The sequence below is a fragment of the Myxine glutinosa genome, chromosome 3 (genome assembly GCF_964187855.1).
Source record: "Myxine glutinosa chromosome 3, kmMyxGlut1.1, whole genome shotgun sequence".
NCBI lineage: Eukaryota > Metazoa > Chordata > Myxini > Myxiniformes > Myxinidae > Myxine > Myxine glutinosa.
In genome coordinates this window covers 28,641,837-28,652,572 of record NC_136263.1, presented here as the reverse complement: position 1 = coordinate 28,652,572, position 10,736 = coordinate 28,641,837, and the positions used below count along the sequence as shown (strand labels likewise).

The 10,736-nt window shown below is 41.4% G+C and overlaps 1 protein-coding gene across 2 annotated transcripts in view; it reads right to left on the bottom strand.

Annotated features, from left to right (window-relative positions):
* Positions 1–585: 585 nt before the first annotated feature.
* Positions 586–10,736, bottom strand: part of LOC137415394 (uncharacterized) — a 206,146-nt gene continuing 195,995 nt past the window's right edge. For both annotated transcript variants that reach the window (XM_078773789.1, XM_078773790.1), the window contains exons 29-31: positions 6,168–6,306; positions 2,324–2,445; positions 586–1,477 (exon numbers count right to left, since the gene is read on the bottom strand). In XM_078773789.1, coding sequence (XP_078629915.1) covers positions 1,391–1,477; positions 2,324–2,445; positions 6,168–6,306 — 348 coding nt within the window. In that variant the 3' untranslated portion in view covers positions 586–1,390. The remainder of the gene's footprint in view (positions 1,478–2,323; positions 2,446–6,167; positions 6,307–10,736) is intronic.

Genomic DNA, 10,736 nt, shown 5'->3' with positions numbered 1-10,736 from the left:
TGGTGAAGATCTGAATATGGATTTGGATATGACATTTATTTAATTTTTAAGTGATTCTTCACCATTGAGAGATAGGGCCAAAAACGATACATAGCACGATATTTCAAAAACTTATGGACAGATTTGGACGAACCTTGGTGGAGAGATTGGATGTGTGACAAGGACTAATCGATTCAATTTTGGTGAAGATCTGAATATGGATTTGGATACGACGTTTATTTAATTTTTTAGTGATTCTTCACCATTGAGTGATCGGGCTAAAACCCACATATAGCACGATATCTCAAAAAGTTATGTACGAGTTATGACTAAACTTGGTCGATGAGTTGGTTAGGTGACAAGAACAAGCCGATTAGATTTTGGTTCAGGTCCGAATCCAGATCCGGCCTATTAGTGGGATACAAAACAAACTGTTCAGCCTGGCTCTACCTGGCTCTACCGAGTGCCGTTCTAGTTTGGTTTTCTTTTGCAGGTAAACCAATCTTTCATTGGAATGTGCTAATATATGTAACAGCTGTTGGCAAAACAGTCGACTTTCACCTTTTAAGATATACAGCAAAGTGTCTGAGAAGAATGATCCCCATGTCAAAATGAATCAGTATTTTAATATCGCAATGTGAAAGACAATCACAAAATCACAAGTAAACAAAATAACACAAAATAACAAAAGAAACAGTAAAATAAACATCTTTGTTCCATTCTACGATGCAAATCTATCAGTGCGAGTTCCTCGAAGCTGCAACCAAAACCAAATTTACACGAGAGATACAGAAGCGAAAGCAGCAAACAGGTTTCATTTGACACCCTTGTAATAGAAGCGATGACTCCAACAAAAACAACAACAACAAAATAAGCAAACAAATGAATCTCATCAAGGGAAGGAAGGGTGTGAAACAAGCTGATGTTACCTCAATTTTCCATGTAGAATAGTGGTTTCTTTTACTTTTTGTAGTGGACTTCAACACAGGTGTGTGCATGTCACCTGTGCCTTGAACCATGACAATTTATGGTTTGCTCTTTTTACCACTACTGACTAAACAATCACTGAGGACAATGTCCTTCATACATACACACATTGAGGACATTATCCTTCATACGGACACACAGCGAGGACATTGTCTTTCATACATACACACATTGAGGACATTATCCTTCATGTGGACACACAGTGAGGACATTTTCCTTCATACGGGCACACAGTGAGGACATTGTCCTTCATACAGCTAAACACAAGCCAACAAAGAAGAGACCAAAATGGCAGTTGCCCTTACATGGATCAAGCCGTCACCAATGGTCTATAAAGGAAAATTACACTCAGACTTATCACAAATCCAAAATTTAAAAAGGAAACCAAGTGGATAAAGGCCTAGGATGGTTGCAAACGCACAAATCAACGGTTGGATACTTTCGCCTGGAAGAAACATTTTACGAGGTCTTTGGGATCTTCCTTTTTCGGCATATCAATGACGTCGACAAGCTGCAGGACACGCATACGACATTCGGGTGAGGGTCGTCACAAACTTGGGTAGGACCATCACTGCTCAATCGACAACATGGTTTTGGAAGTAATAAAATGCATCAACGCAACAAAGGCACGGAAAATGAGCAAGTGGAAAATCAAGGTGCAGGCGACACATTTGGAAGGAAAATAAATTGTCAAAAATTCAATTCAACAATTCAATTAAAAAACAATTCAACAATTCAATTCAACAATTCAATTCAAAAATTCAATTCAACAAGTCAATTCAACAATTCAATTCAAAAATTCAATTCAAAAATTCAATTCAACAAGTCAATTGAACAATTCAATTCAAAAATGCAATAAAAAAACAATTCAATTCAACAATTCAATTCAACAATTCAATTCAAAAATTCAACAATTCAATTAAAAAACAAGTCAATTCAACAATTCAATTCTACAATTAAATTCAAAAATTAAATTCAACAATTAAATTCAACAATTAAATTCAACATTCAACAATGGCAGAAGGATAGCAATTAATCACCGGCCCTATAGCTGGTTTGTTCACTTAGTGCAGAAATGACATTCTAAAGGGAAAGGTCCCACTCGTAGGTGTCATGTAATTGCAGAGTTACGGCATCACTGGAGGATACGGCCCAAGCCGGCATCGATTGTGACTACGACTGGCATTCTAAATCCGACAGGAATTACGACATCATACAACCAAATGTAGAAACTCTCACCACCGACGCAAATCCATCAACCAATTCCCCGGATCAGAAAGCATACCACGAGAAACCTGTAATAGGTGTACACGTTTTTCCTACCCAAGGCCTCGTTCGAGGTTGATCTCACACTTACATTGCTGTTGAATTGCATTGGCTTTGAGATGTCGGCCGTGTGCAGCTTCCTCCGAGTCCTGCGTTGAGGTTTCTGGGCGGCCGGCTCCTCAGAAGATGCGATCGATTCAACAACCTTTTTCGCTGCAAAAACAAACGGAGACCAGCGTGCTGTGGGTAGGTCGATAGTGGCTCCTGCGGCTCCACAACGCGACATCGGTGTATTCTCCCAACAAGCACGAAGAGGCACTTGCACCTTGACCAAAATTTTGATGAAGAGACAAAAATGTCTCATCGAGTCACCATTCTACCAGATACATGAGAATGGGACATTGGGACATCAACCGTAGTTGCCATTTGTTTGTGAAATGTGGAGAAGGCCCTACAATTCGTCTCTATCCATTTAATATTGAATCTACAACTATTATTAAATCCCAATACTTGTTAACACAGGTGACCTGGATAACTGTAAACATTTCTGAACATTTAACAAACACCTTCAACAAAACTAAGAAAAATAATCTTCTTAAGCTTCAATCACTTTAAAATAAATAAATACGTACCCTCGTCAAGTACTATTATCAAGTTATGTCAAGTCAATTAGTTATGTCACTTAGTAAAGTCCACCATATTCTACCATATAAAAGCTGTAAACTTAAAGAGCATGAAAATGAGTTAGGAAAGATTAGTTATCAGTTGGAAAAGAACAGATCCAATATTGGTGGAGATTCGAAGGGGAGAGACAGAGATAGATAGGAAAGAATATGGTGGATTTATCGCCAATGGAAAAGATAAAAGACTACTTGTACTTGACATAAAGTAAAGTAAAGTCCACTTAGTATGTCAATTAGTAAAGTCAAGTTATGTCACTAATTATACTAATTAAACAAGCAATTAATTAATATTAATTAATTAATTAATTAATTACTTTATGCTGCACAAGTACATTATATATTTCAGTGTATTTATGTCACTAATCTCCTAACTCCCAACTCACACCCCGAAGACCCAAAACACCCCGAAGACCCAAAACACCCCGAGGACCCAAAACACCCCGAGGACCCAAAATATATATATATATATATATATGTTAAGGCAAAACTCCCAACGAGAGGGCATCACAAAGTCATTTCCTAAATCAACATCAGATTTGTATAGGGCTGGCAGGATTACATCGAGGTACACACACTTGTCTGGGTTTGAATCCCGACCGAGCTAAAAACTGTCATCCTGGTGTTTCACGTGCAGGGAGATTCACAAATGTGTGTGCCGTCGCCCGGATGGGATGGATGTTAAACTGGTGTCCCGTCTGTCGGCATTAGTTGGTGGATGTCAAAGACCCCACGGTGTCCTTCGTGAAGTCAGGCCTGGACAGCCGGTTCGTGAACGACTTTGGCTAAGCTTCCCCTGGCCAACCCCGAAAGAACGTGGGAATATATGTGGCCATTCATGATGATGATGAAGAAGAATAATAAGAAGAGGAAGATTATGAATCTTATTATAATAGAGCAAACATATATGGTTATGTTTGTTTGTTTGTTTATTTGTTTAAATGCGACCAACACGTCGTCTTCTTCTTCAAATAAAAGTAACACCCAAAACACAGTCCGTGAACTCTAAATTACATTTAGACTGCTGAGACCCCTCAGATCTTTGACGACCCTTTAAATCCCCCAAGACCCTTAAGACCACCAAGACCCCTGAATACCCAAAAGCTCCTGAAGATCCAAAAGACCCCAAAGACCCTGATGATCCAAAAGACCCAAATGGCCCCGAAGAGCCAAAATACCCCGAAGACCCAGAATACCCCGAAGACCGAAAAGACCCCGAAGACCGAAAGCATCCCGAAGACCCGAAATATTCTAAAAGATTCAGAGGAATCAAACGCCACTTAAGACCCAAAAGCCCATGAAGACCCAAAATACCCCGAAGAGCCAGAGGATCCAAATGGCCCCGAAGACCTAAAACACCCCCCCGAAGACCCAAAACACCCCGAAGACCCAAAACACCCCGAAGACCCAAAACACCCCAAAGACCCAAAACACCCCAAAGACCCAAAACACCCCGAAGACCCAAAACACCCCGAGGACCCAAAACACCTCGAAGACCCAAAACACCCCGAAGACCCAAAACACCCAAAAGACACCAACACCCAAAAGACACCAACACCCAAAAGACACCAACACCCAAAAGACACCAACACCCAAAACACCCCAAATACCCAAAACACCCCAAATACCCTGAACACCCCAAAGATCCTTAAAGACCCTTTATACCCAAAAAACCCCACAAACCGACCGACCCACGTCGAACCACCGACCGACCCAAAACACCCCACGAACCGACCCAAAACACCCCGAAGACCCAAAATACCCCAAATAACCAAATACCCTTAAAGACCCAGAGGAAATAAAAGACCCTTAAGACCCAAAAGCCCCTGATGACACCGAAGACTCAAAAGACCCCAAAGACCCAAAACACCATGAAGACACAAAAGACCCAAAATATACCAAAATGGTGAAAGATGCCTATCCCTCTGAAATGACGTGTGGTGAGGCAATGTGTGGTGAGGCGACGTGTGGTGAGGTGACGTGTGGTGAGGTGCGCGTAGCGCGCCGAGTCAAGGTAGTTTGTATAATTAACATGAGGGAGAATTGTTTTGCAACACATGTCCCCTACCAAGTTTCAGTTCAATATGCTAAAGTTCAATATAATATCAATATTATGTTCAATATTATGTTCAACAATATGTTCAACATATTGTTCAACATATGTATGTTCAACAATATTATGTTCAATATAATATCAATATGCTAAAGCCTGGTGTTGGGCTAGCAGCTAGGGTGCCAGCTTAGGATCCTAGGATCCTGGGTTCGAATCCCGGTCGATCGCTGAATTAACGCCAGGGGGGTTGACTCAGCCTGTCATCCTTCCGAGGTCGGCTAATTGAGTACCAGTTCACTGGTAATTCCCTGTTTGTTGTAAAAGGCGACAAAAAGGGTTGGCGGCAGGAAGGGCATCCGGCGGCTGTAAAACATTGCTTCAAAAAGGGGACCAACAAAAACAACAACCACGGTGCCCGAAAAAGGCCAACCCCCGCTTTGCGGGGAAAAATGGCCTCTAAAGGCGTTTATTTATTTATTTATTTTTATGCTAAATGGTAAGGGGGGAGGAGTTTGGAAAATTTCGCACCAGTAAACACATCCCTTTATTTGGGCGGTGTATAATGCGTTAGATGCCGAAAATATTAAAAATAACCTGATGTACATACATTAAGCAAAAACATGCATACACCTTATATGAATATATGTGTAAATACATCGTGGGATCATTCCAATTGCACCTGTTGTATACAATTGCCTGAGGCCTGCTGATCTGTGCTGCTTCATTTGGGGTGGAGTCAGGCAAGCTGTCCAGCCATTGGGTGTAAACGTGGGGCGGAGTCAGGGCAGCTGAAACTGACCCATGTATAATATGTGATTTTTCTAAGTTCAAAAAAGGGCATAACTCTGGAAAAATTGACCAAACGCCCCAAAACTCAAACTTGTTCTGTAAGTTATCATAATAAAGCCATGCACCAGGTTTCAGTTGAATATGTTAAAAGGTATGGGGAAAGGAAGTGCTGAAAACCACAGGAGGGACGACAGACAGATGGACAAACAGCAAACTAATAGTCCCCTCTGGGTAGGGGACTAATAAATGAGTAGGTAAGCAAGCAAAACTAACCATTCAATGTACCATTCAATGTACCATCCCATCTATCATTTTGAAGATTAATGAAAAGGGTAGCAGACATAGACCCTTTTGTTAAAATATGAAGAGTTATTGTGGTTCTTCATCGCTCAAATCTTCAACACTGTGCTCACCTTTGCTTCGCAGTTTTATCGGAGAATTTTGCAGGAATTCTCCTAAACGGTGCAGGGCCCCATCCGTGTGACTGCCCACCTTGTGGTGGCTGGTGCGGGTGGGGCGTTTTCTCCCTGCCATGTCACTGTCCACCATAGACTGCACACCAAAGTACCATTCCAAAGGATGTAGCCTCAGCCGTACATGATGCGTTGAAACCCAGAACAGGGATAATGCAATGAACATGTCACTATGTCATTAAACCAGAAGCCATTTGATCGCAGGTGATTCATTCGGTGTAAACAATGAAGCACCAGCAGGACCATTGCATTCTGCATACATAGCACAACTCACAACTAAAATTATAGACTTCCAAACCAAGTTGTATGTTCATACAAGGTACCAAAACAAGTTAAGGTGAATCAGGGTAATTAAATGAAGACAGTTTAAACAAGCAAAACAAGCTCCATTTTTTAATAATGTGAAGTTGGTTCTGTTTTGCCATCCAAAACCTGCTCTTCCAGCAGAATCTCCTGTTTACGAGATGGAACCTTTGCAGAGAAACTTGAGATGTTAGCTCTTTCACGAGCCTCAATCTTGTATACAAAAAAAAATTCCCCCATCCAAAACCTTGACCTCTTCGACTCCCGTTAATTCACCCCAGATCCACTTAACTTAATTTTCGACCCCCGTTAATTTTTTTTTAAAAATCCCGACTTCTTTCTTTCCTGGAAGTTCTAGCAGTGTCCATGTGTTTTTATACCTTTCCCACCCCATCCCCCGCCTTCCCGTGCATCCTCCCCCCAAGCCCTCTCCCTCCCACGGATCTTCCGTTGTCCCTGTTCTCTGCTGTTGTACTTGTGTGCTTCCCTCTCTCCCCATCTTGTCTCCCGCTCCCTTTATTGTATGTTTTGTGTGTCCGTTTGTCCTTTTTAGTGATTGATGTTAGCTCTTTCACGAGCATCGATCTTGTATACAATATTATATATATATATCTATATATATATATATATCTATCTATTTTTATATATATATATATATATATATATATATACAATATATATATATATTATATATATATATATATATATATATATATATATATATATATAATATATATATATATATATATATATATATATATATATATATATATATATATATATATACAGTAGTGACCCCTAATTCCGAACGCCCCTCATCTCGAACTACTCTAATTCCGAAGCGTAAATTCGAGAAAATTTTGTCCCTAATTCCGAATGTATTTCTATAACCGAACCGCCAACATAGCGTTCGCGTGTTTTTTTCCAGTGCTGAAATTAAAGAACTGTGCTTCCATTGGTCTAAAACACAGGCCATTGTTGAAAAGTGGCACCCTAATAAAGCAGTGGTTAACAGGAGCATTAACTTGTTCAGTGACAATGTGATTGACCACTTCAGAAAAATTAAGAAAAGTCGCCAACACCAGGCAACTTTGGAGAGGTGGTTCTCTAAAGAAAGCAAGCCTAGTGAGCCCCAACCCTCTACAAGTGGTGTTAAGAGACAAAGAGAGCAAACACCAGAAGCACAGTCATCTGATGTTAGCTTGGAAGGTGCCTCACCTTCCAAGCAATAAAACCCTCTCCCTCCTTCCTCCTCTCCAGCTTCCACATGCACCATCAGAACTCTCCACGAAGGTAAATGCAGTTATTTTCATGTTAGTACATTTATTTCTTGTTTTTATTATTATTATTATTTGATATTTAGGGCATTTACTCATCTTATTTTACCTTGAATCATGTGTATTTGCAGTTAACAGTGTCTTGATAATGGGTTTTTGGGGTCCAGGAACGGATTAATTCACTTTCCATTATTTCTTATGAGGAAAATAGTTTCTAATTCCGAACTTTTCCCAATCCGAACTGCCCGCTGGAACGAATTAAATTCGGATTTAGAAGGTCCCACTGTATATATATACATATATATATATATATATATATATATATATATTATATATATATATATATATTATATATATAATATATATATATATATATATATATATAATCAACGAACATAACAGCGTGACGAGCGCTGTCCCGATCTCCTGTGGACCGAAGTCCTAGACACGATGGTCTGTGTGGCAGACAGGCTGTTGGTTCCTTGCGGGTTATGCGGTATTTACCGTGTGAGACATAATTCGTGGCTGGTGCTCACCATTAAAGCTAGGAGGTGCCTTGATCATCTTAATAGACGATTTTGGTCCTCATTGGTTAGATTTTTCGCAGTGTGCCGCCCTGGGCGGTAAATAAAACTGCATGCAAATCGGACCTGGCAGGAGTAATTCCCTGCCGGTGGATTAAGGGGGTCTCACTCCTATTAAGAGGAGTGGTCCCAACTGTATGACCATGCATTGTGGCCCTTTGGGGGGCATGATGCATGCGTTTGAATGACCATGCGTTTCCCCCTCGGGGTTGAGGCGCATGTGTATTGTTATGGGGACAGCCTTGTTGACGATGTGCCTTGACCATGGGGTCAAGGTGCACGTCCAAGGCTGTTCAAATGTTTGACTTTTTACCTTTTTTCTTGTAAAAAAGGCAGGGCTTCCCTGTGGCCCCCAATACAGGTAAATAAAACTGCATGCAAATCGGACCTGGCAGGAGTAATTCCCTGCCGGTGGATTAAGGGGTCTCACTCCTATTAAGAGGAGTGGTCCCAACTGTATGACCATGCATTGTGGCCCTTTGGGGGGCATGATGCATGCGTTTGAATGACCATGCGTTTCCCCCTCGGGGTTGAGGCGCATGTGTATTGTTATGGGGACAGCCTTGTTGACGATGTGCCTTGACCATGGGGTCAAGGTGCACGTCCAAGGCTGTTCAAATGTTTGACTTTTTACCTTTTTTCTTGTAAAATACAGGTAAATAAAACTGCATGCAAATCGGACCTGGCAGGAGTAATACCCTGCCGGTGGATTAAGGGGTCTCACTCCTATTAAGAGGAGTGGTCCCAACTGTATGACCATGCATTGTGGCCCTTCGGGGGGCATGATGCATGCGTTTGAATGACCATGCGTTTCCCCCTCGGGGTTGAGGCGCATGTGTATTGTTATTGGGACAGCCTTGTTGACGTTGTGCCTTGACCATGGGGTCAAGGTGCACGTCCAAGGCTGTTCAAATGTTTGACTTTTTACCTTTTTTCATAGTAAAAAAGGCAGGCTTCCCTGTGGCCCCCAATACAGGGTTAATAAGCCCGAAATCTGGATTGGCGGCTCTGCTTGATGTTTAGCCAATGGGGACCAATGAATAAATCTCTGTCTGTTGACAGAGTGGCCGGGCTGAGGCCTCCAGAAGACCCTTTGGGTCGGAGGTGACGCTTTGGTCTAGGACTTCGGTCCACAGGAGATCGGGACAGCGCTCGTCACGCTGTTATGTTCGTTGATTATTATCCCCGCCGATCGCACCGCACCCCCTGGTTTTGGTTTGCACTGGTGGGAACGATGGTCTGTGTGGCAGACAGGCTGTTGGTTCCTTGCGGGTTATGCGGTATTTACCGTGTGAGACATAATTCGTGGCTGGTGCTCACCATTAAAGCTAGGAGGTGCCTTGATCATATATATATATATATATATATATATATATATGTATATATATATATATGTATATGTATATATATATATATGTATATATATATATATGTATATATATATATATGTATATATATATATATGTATATATATATATATGTATATATATATATATGTATATATATATATATGTATATATATATATATATGTATATATATATATATATATATAAAACACAGTTTGTGTGTGTGTGTGTGTGTGTGTGTGTGTGTGTGTGTGTGTGTGTGTGTGTGTGTGTGTGTGTGTGTGTGTGTGTGTGTGTGTGTGTGTGTAATGTTACCGATAGACTCCTAAACTGAGAGGCTTCACGTGCTTGATATTTGACATAGACATGGCCATTGAGCCTGGACGAACATGGCTGAACTCAAAATATTTGACGATCCATATTTTTTATTCATATTTACCTCAGCGCATTTCAGCGAAGTACCCGCTAATCTCAGCCGGTTCCAGAGCAGCTCGCTGATTCGCTCAGAGCGATCACGTGATGTTCCATTCCCGCCGCCAGACTGATTCGCTCAGAGCGATCATGTGATGTTCCATCCCGTCACACGTCACACGTTTTTTCACCTTTTATGCAATCGTGTTTTGTATCGATTTTGTGCGATATTAATTAAATGTCTTTGAAACAGCTGTGAAACGTCTTTCCACAACCCTTCCGTAACCGATTGGAGCAGTTTATTGCCGCACAAAACGAGATCCGCGAAGCGAGTTGGTCGAGTCGTGCTGACCAAGATGGCGACACGGCGGCTTCACTTTTCACGGATTATGAGCGTTCTATATATTTTCAATTCAGTGCGCCCGTGATTTGTGGCATAGACATGACCATTGTGCCTTCACGGTGTAATTTGTGCGAGGCTTTTGTCCGAGTGAGCTTGAGTCGAGAGGGCGAATGTACGGGTTGGGAATGTACGGGTCTCCCTTCCCCCGCCCGGCAACGCCGGTACTGGAGGACGTCACAGGATC